This window comes from Prionailurus viverrinus, chromosome B2 (assembly GCF_022837055.1).
Source record: "Prionailurus viverrinus isolate Anna chromosome B2, UM_Priviv_1.0, whole genome shotgun sequence".
Taxonomy (NCBI): domain Eukaryota; kingdom Metazoa; phylum Chordata; class Mammalia; order Carnivora; family Felidae; genus Prionailurus; species Prionailurus viverrinus.
In genome coordinates, this window is record NC_062565.1 from 136,534,848 (window position 1) to 136,550,886 (window position 16,039).

General features: G+C 45.4%; 1 protein-coding gene across 1 annotated transcript in view; it reads left to right on the forward strand.

Annotated features, from left to right (window-relative positions):
• MTHFD1L (methylenetetrahydrofolate dehydrogenase (NADP+ dependent) 1 like) overlaps positions 1 to 16,039 on the forward strand; it is a 186,251-nt gene that overhangs the window by 120,163 nt on the left and 50,049 nt on the right. Inside the window, exons 25-26 of the mRNA XM_047858248.1 lie at positions 10,758 to 10,865; positions 13,285 to 13,437. Coding sequence (XP_047714204.1) covers positions 10,758 to 10,865; positions 13,285 to 13,437 — 261 coding nt within the window. The remainder of the gene's footprint in view (positions 1 to 10,757; positions 10,866 to 13,284; positions 13,438 to 16,039) is intronic.

Here is a 16,039-nt window from a genome sequence, read left to right on the forward strand (position 1 = left end):
CACTTTGTTAGCTATCAGATCCCTATTCCATACATCATTCTAGTACATCTCAGCCAGTGCCAGGGGGTGTGTGGGACCAACTCTGCATTTTAAATGTTTGGGGTTTTTTTGTTTTGTTTTGTTTTTGAGAAAGAGAGCAAGTTGGGGAGGGACAGCAAGCTGACAGAGGGCTGTCAGCACAGAGCCCAATGCGGGGCTTGAACTCATGAACCATGAGTTCATGACCTGAGCCAAATGAGCCACCCAGGCGTCCCCCAACTCTGCATTTTACATGCAGAAGCAGACGCTCAGAGAAGGTGACGGACTTGTGCCATAACGGATGGACACTTGACAGAAGGAGAAGCATTATAGTCCAAAGGAGAAAGCTTTGGGGTCATGCAGAATTGAGTTTAAATCTTGCCTGGGCCTCCTACGATCGATAACATTTGAGCAAGTTAACTCCTCTCTCCGAGCCTCAGCTTCTTTATCTATAAAATAGCGTCTGCTATTGACACCAACTTCACCACTTTGCTGTGAGGACAAAATGAAACGTCTCAGAGTAAAATGTGTGTGGGAAGGCAGGAGGCTGGCAATCAACGTTAGCCGTCCCTCTCTCGCGTTCACTTCAGGGGGTGGGGAGGGCTTCCTGAGTTGACCTTCAAGAACTGTCTTGTAACTCAGGTAACGTTGTCAGGCTCCAGGACTGGTTTTCCTGTTCAAGTGGGTTGAAACCAAGAATTAGAGGCCAAGTGTCCAGTTGCACTCGGCATGAAAGGCATCACCAAATTAAAGGAAGATGTTTAGCATTCTTTCTGCATTAGAACTGGGAGCCTTTAGTGATAGGGAAAAAAAAAAAAAAAAAAGGCAGACGCTTTTGCAAATGCTGTGAGGCACCAAAACTCAGCTCGCAAATCAGACTCTCAGTGTTGTGTGTTAACTCAGGAGTTAAGGTTGAAAACCCTCTTCGTATCCTTCCTCTGACCTTGCAAACATTTCGAGGTGCAGCCTTGACGGCAAGAGAGGATAGTGTTTGTTTTTATTAAAGGGTCTTTCCTGTGCTTTGTGCGAAGCCAGTCTCTTGATCGCAGCGGGGGCTGGATGGCGGGAGATCAAAACAGACCGGGAAGACTCAGCCCAGGCAGCCAGCATCCCCGATTTCTGAACTACTGCACTTTTTGTTTGTCCAGGAGGGTTTGCTCTCCTGCTGGTCCCTTTAAGGCGGGGCGGCCGGGTTGGGGAAGGGGGGCGGGGTTAATTTGGTTATTGAGGAATCGTTTTCTCTTCCTTAATGATTCAAATTTGAGCCTGTGTCAGTCGTTAGGGTGGTTTGTGAGCCTCAAGTTTGAAATACATAAAGATAAGCGTAAACACACGTACATGTGTATATAGGCGTTTTTAAATTGGTAGAAAAAAATCTACGTCATATGAAATTTCCCCTTTTCACCATTTTTAAATGTACAGTTCTGGGGCCTTAAGTGCATGTCACATTCTATGTGTAGTTATAATTAATTAATGGAGTTTTAAAACGTAAAATTACCTTTATGCACATCTCTGTGTATCTTTTATATTTCATAGCAGTTGCAAACACACACACACACACACACACACACACACACACACACACACACACACACGGCGAGGAGAAGGGATGTGGTTTGTCGTTACTGCCCTTGTCCTTCTAACATCGTCTCCCCCTGTGACGTGCTCTGGCTCCTTCTTCCCTTTTACAGACTCGCCCTTGGTCCCTTCCTGCTCCCACCGACCTTTCAGCTCTCTCCCCTCTGCTGAGCAATGGAACGTTTGGAGTGTTCTGTAGAAAGCAGCCCCTTACATTTTCCACGCAGCGCAGTACCTCATTCAGAAATCCTATGCTCTCGTGTTCTGCTTTCTGTTATGACCGAGTTGGGTCTTTCAACCAGACTTCTTCAAGCCCATCATCAGCCTCCCCCCGCCTCCTTTCCACCATTCAGCTGCAAATTCCTGCGTTGCCTCCCCTTGACCGAACCACACCCTTCTGCGGGCACATCTCAAATCTCTGTCAAACTTAGATTCTGTTTCAGCACTGGTTTCTGTGTTTTCTGTCAAGTCCCTTGGCCTGCAGTAGATCGCTCACCTCCTCGGCCGTCTCCCCCAGCTGTCTTTGGCAGGTCTCGTCAGATCAGAGCCTCTTGTTGGAACCCGCCCAGCCTCCTCATTGCATCCGACTGAGTCCTGTGTGGTTCTGGCAAAGCATGTCCTAGCTCTGTTTCCTTGGCACCAGAAATAGCATCCGATGAGAAAGAAAGAGTGGTCTATAACTGTTTCTCGTGTGCATGTCGCAAGGATTCCTGTAATTTCATTTAAGTGCTTTCTTCTAACGTGAAAAGTGGAATGTCACTGTGATAGAAGTTTCCAGAAATGCCTTATTTGATCTAAAATTGCGAGCCCATCAAGAAAGACTGAGGGTTGTAAAATGAACCGTCAGCGTCCCACCCTGTTAGCCAGCCACCTTTACCATTTCTTCATCCACTGCCTGGACATTCCGACTGTCGTGTAGGTGACGGGCAACCATTGTGAAGGGACAGTACCCGTTTCTCAGCCTAAAACACAAGCACTTAAGGAATTTTTTTTTTAATTTTTTTTTTAACGTTTATGTATTTTTGAGACAGAGAGAGACAGAGCATGAACGGGGGAGGGTCAGAGAGAGGGAGACACAGACTCTGGAACAGGCTCCAGGCTCCGAGCTGTCAGCACAGAGCCCGACGCGGCGCTCGAACTCACGGACCGCGAGATCATGACCTGAGCCGAAGTCGGCTGCCCAACCGACTGAGCCACCCAGGCGCCCCTTAAGGAATATTTTTTAATATTATCACAGATCTTATCATTAAAGGGACCAAATACAACATACCACTTTAAAAAAGAAGCCTACCAGGATGCCTGTGTGGCTCAGTGGGTTGAGCATCTGACTTCAGCTCAGGTCATGATCTCATGGTTCGTGGGTTTGAGCCCAGTGTCGAGCCCTGTGTCGGGCCCTGTGCTGACAGCTCGGAGCCTAGAGCCTGCTTCAGATCTGTATCTCCCTCTCTCTCTCTCTCTCTCTCTCTCTCTACTCATCCCTCATTTGTGCACTCTCTCTCTCAAAAATAAACATTTAAAAAAACTTTTTTAAATAAATAAAAGAGAAACCTACAATGTCAGCGTTTTAGGAAAGAAACACTTAAAACAGCACAGGCTTTCAGTCACTCCAGTATCTGAGAGTTTGGAGACTTGTCTTAGTGATGATTTTTTGTGAAAAAATGATTTCTGTTTCCTTTGGGAAAAGTACAGTTGACCTTTGAACCAACACAAGATTGAACTGCACGGACCCACGTACGCGGATTTTCAGTAAATACGCTACCGTCCTGTAAATGTATTTTCTCTTTGTTTTGGTTTTCTTAATAACCGATTCTTTTCTCCAGCTTCCTTTATTGTAAGAATAGTACATACAACATACAATCTATGTGCTAATCAACTATTTACCTTACGAGCAAGGCTTCTGGTCAACAGGAAGCTATTAGTTACATTTGGGGGGTAGAGTCAAGTATTCTTGGATTTTTGACTATGTGGGGGTGGTTGGTGCCCCACATCTCCCATTGTTCAAGGGTCAGCTGTAGTTTATTATGCTCTTCAGTGAGACTCTGACACCCAGAGTTTTTTGTTCGGAAGCACATTTCCAAAGGATCTGATAGATCTCCATGAGGGAAATTATGAACGCCGCTGAACAATCAAGAAAAAGAGACTCTTGTAAAAAAAAAAAAAAAATACACAAAAACAAGGGCTCCTTGAGTGTGAAAATGGAACTTAAACCACACCTTGCAACCATTCGTATTACTCTTATAATACATTGAGGTTTACAAGCCAAGTTTGTGGAAAGGGGATCAACACATATGGCATAAAAATACATGTTAGTAGGCAAAGCCACGTGCTCAGGCCACGTTAGCGCTTCTTCATGCGGGTGGGAGGAGATCATTAAAATCACCCCTTCCTATATGTTCCTTTCCTTGACGTTGCTCTTATGTTCTGCTTGAGCGTACACAAGCTCACCCCTGTGAATTTTTTATTGGCATCATTTGACGTAGGCAAATAGAGATCTTTCGGCGATGAGCTTTTTTTCCATTCCCAGACCCCAGCTCTATCCACCGCACATCTCGTTTGCCTTAGGACAGTGAGATTCCTCTGGAGTCTTCGGGGTTAACCTGTCGCTCAGGGCCAGCGAGCCAGCAGGGACACCTGCTCAGTGAGCTGGCTCCTGTTAGTCAGCACGTACACGTTTAGGAGCTCAGATGTGCTGGTTAACAGCCAGGGACAAGCTTTGTGTCAAAGATACAAGTGTCTGTTTTTCTCAGTAAGAGCACTGCTCCCATGACACTAAAGGTATATTGCAATGAACCCCTTATACCTTGTGTGTGCCCAGGATAAATTAACGTCCATGGTTTCATATACTTTTATTTGAAGTACTAGAAAGGTAGGGGCGCCTGGGTGGCTCGGTCGGTTAAGCGTCCGACTTTGGCTCAGGTCATGATCTCACGGTCCGTGAGTTTGAGCCCCGCGTCGGGCTCTGTGCTGATGGCTCAGAGCCTGGAGCCTGTTTCCGATTCTTTGTCTCCCTCTCTCTCTGCCCCTCCCCTGTTCATGCTCTGCCTCTCTCTGTCTCAAAAATAAATAAACGTTAAAAAAAATTTATAAAAATAAATAAATAAATAAATAGATAGATAGATAGATAGATAGATAGATAAATCAATTTAAATTAACCACAATTAAGAATTTTGTCCTCCAGGGCACTAGTGTGTCATATTTGTGCGTTGTGTCATTGTCCCCACCCCATCAGACGCACTTTATTCAGGAGGTCCCCAAAGTTCTCTGTATACCGTGACATCTTGAAAGTACTCGCCCTCGGTGGCTATTTATTTATTCAGCAGGTGTTTGTGGAATCCCTACTGCGTGCAAGCCACTCTCCTAGACATTAGGGATAGGAGGAGAATGATGTGGTGAACAGATAAATTAGTAAATATTTACAGAGTCAGGGAAAGCCAGGGGTGGTTAATTCGTAAGCTTTCGTAATTTATTTTACCATTTTATTTGTTTTATTGAAAACTCATTTAAAACCAAGCAGTGTAGGTGAATATCAAGTTCAGATCAAGATCACGTGACAGCTTGGCTCTCTCTTTTCTGTTTTTTTTTCTTAAAAGATTGTACTTCGCCCCCAAATTGAGCCGAGCAACAGCAGGATGTCCCTTGCCTACTGACATAACATAGGTTGTAGGCGATGGGAACTACCTTATCAGGGCAGTTTTTAGTTTTCATATAAAACCCAAAAGATACATTAGCTAAGATCATCTTTTTCTTTATTCGCTTGTCCACGTGAGTGACAAAGAAAAATTGTAGTCGCAGTCCAGAGAGGATTTTGGTCTTGGGATTTGTGGCTAGGTCAGCTGACGCGCTTGATTTATTTAGCATGGGGCTGCGGGTCACGCGCCAGGGTGTGGATATGCCATTCTCTTAGGCTCACGTTGGACAGCACTGCACGTGTCAGAGCGGTCAGGGGAGCACGCTCTTCTTCCCCGGGCATAGCAAGACTGGGGCCAGGGCGGCGGAAGTGCGGAAGGGCAAGAGGCAGGCAAGGCATGTTGGGAAGCCTGGGGGTCTGGCATCTGAGGGTAAAGAGGGGAGACAAGGCGCCCAGCTGGACTCCTACTGCTGGCCCTTGCCTGCTTTCCTACACTTGCCCAGCATGTCACGTTTGGGTGGTTGCAATTTTCCTACAGGAATTAGACGAAAAACAACTACACGGCTTACCTAGTCAGCCTGGCACCTGCTTGAAATTCTCAAAATACTATCAAGTGAGCATTGGAAAGGAAGGTGGTTTAGTCGTCAGCCGAAAATGCGTATTTCTGAATGTCCCGAAGAATTGAAAGCTGAATCGCCAAGGAGGTATTTGTACACGCGCAGTCCTAACAGCATTATTCACAGTGGAAAGGTAGAAAAGAGCCGAGTGTCCATCAGTGGGTGCCTAGAGAAGAAAAAAATGCACTTACAGTGAAGCATAACACAGCCTTCAAAGGGAAGGAAATTCAGACACATGCTGCGACACGGACGAACCTTGAGTGTCGTGCTAATTGAAATACCCCAGGTGCAAGAGGCCGAATGTTCTCTGGTTCCACTTGTGTGAGGTAGCTGGGGTAGCCAAATTCGTAGAGGAAAAGCAAGAAGGGGGAGTTAGTGTTGAACGGGTACACGGCTTTTGTTTTGCCAAATGAAAAGAGTTCTGGAGATTGGTTTTACAACCGCATGAAGGTACTTCGTATGGAACTATATACTTCAAAATGGCTAAGGTGGTCAATTTTCTATTACTGTATATTTTACTACAATTAAAAATTAAATACATATATTTCTTTTTTTTAATTTTGTTTCTCAACGTTTATTTATTTTTGGGACAGAGAGAGACAGCATGAACGGGGGAGGGGCAGAGAGAGAGGGAGACACAGAATCGGAAACAGGCTCCAGGCTCCGAGCCATCAGCCCAGAGCCTGACGCGGGGCTCGAACTCCCGGACCGCGAGATCGTGACCTGGCTGAAGTCGGACGCTTAACCGACTGCGCCACCCAGGCGCCCCTAAATACATATATTTCTTGAAATGAAATACCGTCAGGTTTAAAAACATACAGTACAGGGACCCCTCGGAGCATCCGACTCTTGATTTCGGTTCAGATCGTGACCCCAGGGTCGTGGGATCAAGCCCCACGTCGCATCCGGGTCTGTGGTGAGCGCGGAGCCTCCTTGAGATTCTTGCTCTGTCTCTAAAAATAAAGGGGGAAAAAGACCGTAATACGTTAGTTAAATACCCACTCGCTAATTCCTTCACTAATCATCCTTTCACTATTACCTGCTTCACATGTGAGCTCTTTAAGTATTGTCGTAACAGGAAAGTCATCGTGCTGACCTTTTAATTTTAATTTCAAATCGTAACCCAGAGTTCAGTAAATAGCGCGTTGCAGTCGTTAAATTATGTCATGAATGGCAATATCCTTTTTTGTTGTCATTTTGTAGCTCTCCTGGGGACACTGCCTGTTGCCCAGGACCACCCACTATTATACTATTTGGGGAACACAGTACCCTGAGACCTGACTTCCCCTGACAAAGCATGGGCATTTGCTTGCTCTCTGTGGATGCTGGAAATATTTTCCAGCATCCGATTAACTTCTGTTTCTTAAAAAGGTTTGCTCTTTGCAAAGCAGTTATTGACCCGCAGAGGAGACCGTATTAGCTTAAGTGCAGTGTCAAAAGCAAGCACTTCAGTGCCCGTCCGCATATCCTGCTGATGAGGAAGGTCTGAGGTTCAGCAAAAAGTCCTTTCTCGTTATTGTCTCCAGCACATCAGCACCTTCACTTTCTTAAAATCTGACATTGACATTGTACCACATGGAATCCTTGCTTGGTCAACAGGAGATTCAGAAATATCTGTTCCCGGGGTACCTGGGTGGCTCAGTCAGTTAAGCATCTGACTTCGGCTCAGGTCATGATCTCGCGGTGTGTGGGTTCGAGCCCCGTGTCGGGCTCTGTGCTGACAGCTCAGAGCCTGGAGCCTGCTTCGGATTCTGCGTCTCCCCCCTCTCTCTGCCCCTCCCCTAGGGGCTCATGCTCTGTCTCTCAATAATAAATAAAACTGTTTAAAAAAAAAGAAAAGAAAGATTTGTTCCTTTGCTCAACTATATACTGAGGGCCTACTCTGTACTCCAGGGGCTGTGTTAATACCCCGCCTGTAGGTGAACAAGAGGTGGTCCCTGACCTCAGAGAAGTTCAATAGGCTGTTCCTTCTTTTCACCTAATAGGAATGTGGAATCTTTTACAGTAGAAGCTGCCCTGCAGGTTATCTCTGTAATTCTTCCTAGAACATTCCTGGCACCATACCTGGCTTACACTGATCTCTCCCGGAGCAGGCAGGTCACCATTGAGTGAGGCAGTTCCGAGGATTACAGCTTCTCCTTAAACATCGGGCTAAGAATTAACTTCTTTCTCCTTTCTGTCTTTGCTGCACGTTCTGCCTTCCTGGAAAATAATGATCCTTTCTTTTTGGAGTACTCCCTTCTGGAGGTGCAGATTATTCTCTGATTTCTCCTGTGACATGGTTTACAACAGGCCCCTGGCCCTCTGGTAGACTTCAGGGTCCTAGTTTGATCCTAGGACCATTACCATTTGACGTCCATCAGTGTACCCAAAAATAGCCTGAGCCCTGCCGGCAGCCCCCTTACTGCCATTCCCGGGTGAAACCCCAGTCCTGTAAAGCATCCGTGTAAGCGCAGTACAGGGCCATCTGAACAGAAGAGAAAAGAATGCCTACCTGTGCTTCAGAAGGATCAGGAAAAGCTTTGTCTATTTTAGAGAAGCTGGCCTTTGAGAGAGACCTTAGAGAGCTCGGAGATTGATCTTGCGGGATTACAGACGAAGAAGCTTTATGTGCAGGGCCCAGAAGCAAGAAGACATGGGGAAATTTTAAGATATGGGGGCTTAACCTTACGCTTCAGAGCACATATTGTGCCGGTGTTTAAATATCACAACCAGATTTTTTCTTCAGTAGGCCGTGAAAAGCGGAAGATTTTTGAGTTTGTTGTAGTTGGGTACCTTTTCAAAAGGACCTTTTAGACCATGGTAGAGTAGAGGGCATGTTGGAAGCGAAGAGACCAATTAGGAAGCTTCACGATGTAGACCGTTAGCATCTCAACCAAGGCAGGGGTACTTAGAAGGATCATTCCCCCCACATCCTCACCTATACTTGATATTTTCATTCTTGCCAAGCTAATGAGTGTGAGTTAGATTTTTATCCTTTTCGTTTGTTTCCTTGATTACTAATGAGAGTGGGCATTCTTTATATGGTTATTAGTCACTCCTTTGGCCCAGTATTAATTATTTGTCTTTTTCTTGATTTGTGGGAGGTTTTTTTAATTCATTCCAGTAACTACTCTTTTGACTGCTAAATATTTGCTTGTATCTGTCTTCTCCCAGACTGTTCCTTATCCATAATGTCTTTTTGTATACAAGAAGTTTTTAATTTTGATGTCAGATCTATAAATCATTTCTTTGAAGGCATATTCTGTTCTTACCATATTTAAGAAATCCTTCCCTACCTCAAGATCATAAAGAGAGCTCCCAATGTTTTCTTCCAATATTTAGAGTTTTAATTTCAAAAGTTATGCCTTTGTTCTATATTGGATTTATGTAAGTGCCACTTGCGAGGTAAGAATCTAATTTTATTTCTCTCTAGCTGAACGTCAGTTGAATGGTCAGCCCTTTCTCTGTTTTGTGTCACTTCTACTATATACTGTCCCACACCTGCTGCGGTATCCTTCTGGGTTCTTTCTTATCTTCCATTGATTGATTCATGTAGTCTTATGCCAATACCATATGGAATTCATTACCATAGTTTTGTAGTCTGATTGATCTGGAAAGGCAGGTCCCTATCTTTGTTCTTATGGTTTTACTTACCTTTGAAGTTATCTTACCTATCTGTGCCATTACTCTTAGGAATTTGAGAATTGGTTGGCCAAGCATCCCAAAGTGCTCTTGGGATTTTTATTGGAATTGCACTGAACTAATAGGTGAAGTTTGAGAGAACTGACATCTGTACAGTATTCTCGTCTGTGAACAGAGTGCTTCTCTCCATTGACTCAAACCATCTTTTACGTCCGTCAGTGAAGCGTTATAATGACTCACACCTTCATTTATTATTTGTTGCAATGTCCAATATTTAAGTTCCAGGCTACAGAACAACTCTACAGTAATAAAAACTCTAGTAATGAAAAACATATTCAAAAGCAGTTTGGGGTTCTGTCAGATGGGGGTGGGGGGTAGACCCAGCTTTCATTTTCTCCTATGGGATAACTCTCCTTCCTGTGTGGATCAGTAGTAATTCGTACGAATGTACAGACGTACTTCTGCCCCTTGGTGACATTCATTCCACCAGTGGGCACTCGGTCCAGCAGCTGTGCACCAAACGGTAAATCCACTAGCTGCATTATGCCTCTGTACCTTCCACCCATAGTAAAATTATGAACGACTTTGTCAAATGATTTGCTTAAGTAAGAATCACTTTATCTGCGACATACTCCTTTCCGGTGAACCACGGTTCTTTCTGAAGATCACATTCAGGATTTTGCCAGCAGTCTGCATCCACGTTTCCCCTCCAGCATTATGGAGGATTGTTATTCTCCACCACACACACTTCTGTGCCTGTATCCAGCCTTCTTGGATTCTTTCCCAGTCTCCATGATTTCTCATAATTCGCTGAAGTGACACTAGATTCAACCCCGATTTCCCAATAAAGTCAGCGCATCGACATTTATATCGAAACATCAGCCCACTCCTACTCACAAAAAAAGTACTTGTTTTCTAGTATTGCTGTGTTCTCTGTTCTATAACCCCGAGCTGAGATGCACTTAAGTACCAGCCTTGCGTATTTAGTTAGGAGACTCCTGTTCTGACACATAAGACCATTAAAACCATAGTATGAAGTACATCTTTTAAAACAATGCAGTGGGTAAAAATGATTAGATAAGCAGCCTTTGAGTTGGCTGAACCTCTGAGGCTTCTTGATACTTCGTCATACTTTAAGGGTGATAGAAGAGTGTTTGTTTCAAATGCCACGGATGCTGAGGAGGGAATCTGGTAGGGAATTTTAAGCAATTGCACAGAAACTCCCCGAGCTTTCCCTCAATTCTTTCTCCAGATTAACGTTAACAATTTTGTCGTCATTTGTGTTTCTCCAGCTTCCAATTGTAGAAAAGATAAGAACCATCGCGCAGGCTGTATATGGAGCCAAAGATATCGAACTGTCTCCTGAGGCACAATCCAAAATAGATCGTTACACACAACAGGTAAGAGTTACACTTTTAAGGGGGGAAAAAAAAAAAAGTCCACCTGTGGCTCGTAAAATGCTCACTTTGACTTAAGGACTGATATTTGTCTCCCCAGCTGAACTCAGCCCAATCTACTTAGTCCACAGAGATTGAACTGATATCCCTGGGTAGTTTGTTGATTACAAATAGAACATTATAGCAAAGGTGTATATCCTCTGAAAGATACATCGTTGACTTTTGTGGTTGCAAATTGTCCGATATGCATCGTATGTGTGATGTCGTGTCTGTGACGGGATGGTTCATCCCTCCCGCTCAGCCAGGAGCATTGAAACTTGGATGTGCGGCTGTGGAGTCGGATTTGGATGATTTCTGGTGCTTCCTGTTCCTTGCAGGGCTCTTACTCCCTTAGGAATGTTAGCACCGTGCCAGGTGAGGCAAGGCGTCTGTAGTGCAACTTACAAAGATGGGGGCTCTTGGTGTTCATTTTTTCTGCAAGTGGTTCATTGGCTTGGGGCCGAGATTGCCCACCAGAGTCGAAGGCTCTGTCATCTTCTAGAGAGTGACAAAGACAAGTCAGCAAACAGCTGTGAAGGTGGCTGGGAGTCAGCAGCCTGAGTCCAGTCCTACGATGACCATCATTCATGGACTCTGCTGCGGCACGGTCAGCCACCTCGACCAAAACGACCGTATGCCTCGAATGCTCCCTCCACTTTGCTGTGATGTGATAGAGGTCAAAGCACTTCCAGAGCTGGCTGGCGAAATGACTTCATTTATGAGTATCATTGATCTCTTTTTTAAAATTCCCGACCCCTAAATCCTATTTGTAAATCATATTTTGACTTTTTTTTTAAATTTTTTTTTTTTTTAACGTTTATTTATTTTTGAGACAGAGAGAGACAGAGCATGAACAGGGGAGGGGTAGAGAGAGAGGGAGACACAGAATCGGAAGTAGGCTCCAGGCTCTGAGCTGTCAGCACAGAGCCCGACGCGGGGCTCGAACTCACAGACTGTGAGATCATGACCTGAGCCGAAGTCGGATGCTTAACCGACCGAGCCACCCAGGCGCCCCATATTTTGACTTTTTGACAAAAACTACCAGTGCCGGCCAGAGTACTCTCCCAGGTTTGGTAAGATAATTAGCAACTCATGTTTTCTTAGAATTTTCCACGTATGCCCTCAGCTTGTGCTTTTAAAAAATAAATGGATCCCACAAATTGCTGTACATACTGGCATTGTTCTGCAGTGAAATTTCTCTCGTGTGCAATGAAATGAGTAAAGTAAGGTCATTGTCATTCATCTTTTTTTTTTTTTTTACGTGAGTTTAAAATAATGCTTAAGGATCATTATTTATTCTAGTGTTTGTTTTCGGCATTAAAACTTATTGTTTATATGAAGTAATATGCTACTAGTATATACCCTGTTTGTTTTTTGTTTTTTTAAATATCTGGAGCGGCAAAATATTACACGGGCAAGCCTACATCAGCTCAAATTATTTCATTCGTTGAATGATCTCTGAAACCCAAAATTCTGGCCCCCATTTCTGTAGAGCAATTGTGATTGTCCCCCAGCAGACTTCTGATCAGCATATGAGACTATTCTAGCATTTGAAAACAGACCAGCCCCACCCTCCAATTGAAAATATTGAAAAATCTTCCAAATAGTTTTAAGTTGAATCATAAATTCTGCATGTGTTACCTCTGAAGATTATATTCCTTTTATCCCTACCAACTGACTGAAGAGATATTCCTTAAAAGTTATGTGTCCAGTATGTGGTGGCCATTAATTAGCAAAGTCTCTGAAGAGACACTATGTACCCTTTAATCAGAACCAGGCTGCAAGGACACTGTCCTTTTTGTGAGACCCCACATGTGACTTCCTGCCCTTTCACCTTTGGAACTCTGGGTCAGGCATCGCCTTTGGTCCTCAAAAATAAGAGTCTTAAGTAGTGACCTCATCTTAGTTCATATAATGTAATCGCAGATCAAATAACCATGATTCATAAACCAACACAAAGGGACCCTTTGCTTCCCGACAGCCTCCGAGAATGAGTGAACACGACTGAAAGCCTCATTACGGAGCCTTTCTCCATTTTTACCTTTCTGAGTCCCGGATATTAATATCCTTGGAAATAGTTTCTGACAGGGCCTTTGCTTCTCCTTTGCCTGAAAATAGCCACACTTTCCCCCAAACACACACATAATGCTGCCTTCCTTACGGAGAGTTCTCCGAAATAAACAGCAGGTACTTTCAGCCACGCGATGATCACGTGGAAATGAATTTTCTTCCCATCTTCTTGCCCAGTGAACGAGTAGTGACCAGCACCTGCCATGTGCCTGGACCTGAGCCTCGGGGATCGCGTGGAGTGCAAGTCAGACACATACAAGAAACTAACATCTGTGCTCAATGAACACCTTTCTTTTCCTTTCCTTTCTTCCAGGGATTTGGAAATCTGCCCATCTGCATGGCAAAGACTCACCTTTCTCTGTCTCACCAACCTGACAAGAAAGGCGTACCCAGAGATTTCATTTTGCCCATTAGTGATGTCCGGGCCAGCATAGGCGCTGGGTTCATCTACCCTCTGGTCGGAACGGTGAGTAACATTCTCCGGAAACCTTCCCCAGGCTGTGTTGTCCTGATGCCTTAAATCCTTCTGTTCTGCCAATGCTTTGCAAATCGGGTGTTGGGAATTAATAGTATTTGCTGTTTTTCTAGACATTCTCTTCCACCATGTAAAACACCTCTTCCGTCGTGGTTTGGGTTTTTCTTTCTTTTGTTTTTTAAATCGTGTGTTCAGGATCCCTTGAGTCATAAAACTGATTCCCCTCATAGAACATGGAAGAGAATAACTTGGTGGAATTCAGTCTGATATTTAAATGGTGGAATGGCTTAGTATGGTGCCTCGGGACCTTTTTCACATTATCGTACTCAAATGATAAGATTTTATTCTAGTCAGATAATGGAGGAGACTGCTCATGCCAGACAGGACCCGCCCAGCACCTCTAAAGGCTGGCAAAAATCCAGTGTTTCAATCCAACACATGGCTCTGTTGTTATTATGTAAACAAGCAATGAATGGGCCAAAAGTAGATTAAAAAGCGCAGAATCTTTCCCTTGACATTCACATGTTTCATCTAATATTGGGCAAGATGTTTTCAATAAGCATTTCTTGCATTCTCATTGCATGTGAGGCATGGCGATACTCTGAGGAGCACAGGTTTGCATAGCACAGAGGCATCTAGAAAGGGTGGCGTTGGCATGCTGAATGCCCTCAGCACAGGGGCGGCGACAGCCGCTTTGGCCCGAGGTGGATGAGGGAACACGGTATGTGGAAGAAGAGAGTCGAGAGTTCTTCGTAAGAGCTCTGAACTGGGGAAACAGTGAATTTCAACTCAGGGGCACAGAAATACAAGACAGACCCAGCGTGGTCCAGCGTGGCTGGGGTTGGACGGGCCGGGGAGTCTGAGAAATGGCTCAGGGAGAGCAAGACCGGGCCAAGCTGTTGCGGAGCTCGACTGTCGTCGGTGGGAACTTGGGCTTTTCTCCTCGGCGCCCTGGGGAGTCACTACAGGGCGGTTTCTGAGTTTGTTTGTTCGTTTTATTTTTGTAAGAGGAAAAATGTGATCTGATTTTTATTTTAGAAAAATAGCCCTGGCAGCAGACGGAGCATGGTTAGAGGGCTGAGAGCCAGAGGTAAATGGCACTGCAGTCGTTCAAACTAATATGGAGAGAAGAGGAGAATGCAAGACGGATTTTAAGGGCGGCCACCTACCTGTGGGGCCGGGGGAGGGGCACTTGCCGCCTGACTGTGGATGGCGGTGCCGTGGTCACAGAAGGCACATGGGGAAGGCAGATTGGCCGGGCCTAGATGAGTGTGGCGTAGATGTGGAGAAGTGCGGGCGTTAACGGGACACGTAAAGTGGCCTGTGGATCTGTTAGAAATGCAGACATAACACTCGGAGGAGCAGGAAGCAAGGCCCTTGAGAGTTGTAAGAATGTAGATGAAGGCAGAGCTTGAACAAGGGGAGAAGCACGGAGAAGCATGAGAGACCTGAGAAGAGGGTGAAGGACGACACTCCAAGCACATATAGGGACACCTGGGTGGCTCAGTCGGTTGAGGATCTGACTCTTGATTTCGGTTGAGGTCGTGATCTCACGGTCGCGGGATGGAGCCCCGCTTGGGATTCTGTCTCTCCCCCTCTGTCTGCTCCTCTCTCTCTCTCTCTCAAGAATAAATAAATAAGGGCGCCTGGGTGGGACAGTCGGTTAAGCGTCCGACTTCAGCCAGGTCACGATCTCGCTGTCGGTGAGTTCGAGCCCTGCGTCGGGCTCTGGGCTGATGGCTCAGAGCCTGGAGCCTGTTTCCGATTCTGTGTCTCCCTCTCTCTCTGCCCCTCCCCCGTTCATGCTCTGTCTCTCTCTGTCCCAAAAATAAATAAAAAAATGTTGAAAAAATAAAATCTTGTGGACAATAAACAAATATACGCTGTGGATCTTCTCCCATCCCAGCTAATACCACCAGACCCACATGTGAGACCAGTTCTGGGAAATCAGAATTCTGGAGCCGCCACTCATGCGGGAACACTGACGAATGACTAGTAGGAAAATGAATGTGAGGAATGGCGTTTGGGGGGCGGCCGCAGGCCCGCAGTGTCCTGAAGAGAGCCCCGGGCTGCCCTGTGGTGCCCCCAACCGCAGGGCCAGGCCAGGAACCGTCAGTGAAACAGTCAAGTGTGAGGACGCAGGAAGGAAGCAGTGCCTGACTAAAGAAGTTCCTGGAGGTCAGGAAGCGGTCACGTGTAGTTGGTGGCCTTAGCGTCCGCTTTCTATGACAGCGGGAAGTTGCGCGTGTATCAGGGCAAGCGCACCGTTGGAGGCCAGGATCGCCTAATAAGGGCTGGTATTTACTTTTACTTGACCCCATTCTGGGCCCTGCTACGGTCTTTTGAAATGCTTCGAACATTCATCACCCGTGTGGGAGACACAGTGTAGTAATTTCCTGCTGAGATGACTGAGGGAAAGGGAATGGGGACACCGGAGGGGCTGGTTCCTGCAGGTGGGAAAATCCTAGCATCCTGAGTCACTCTTACTCTTAATCACGAAACATGTGCTTATTTGAGTTCTTCTTTTTTTTTTTTTTAATTATTTTCAATGTTGATCTTTGAGAGAGGGACAGAGCACGAGTGGGGGAGGGAC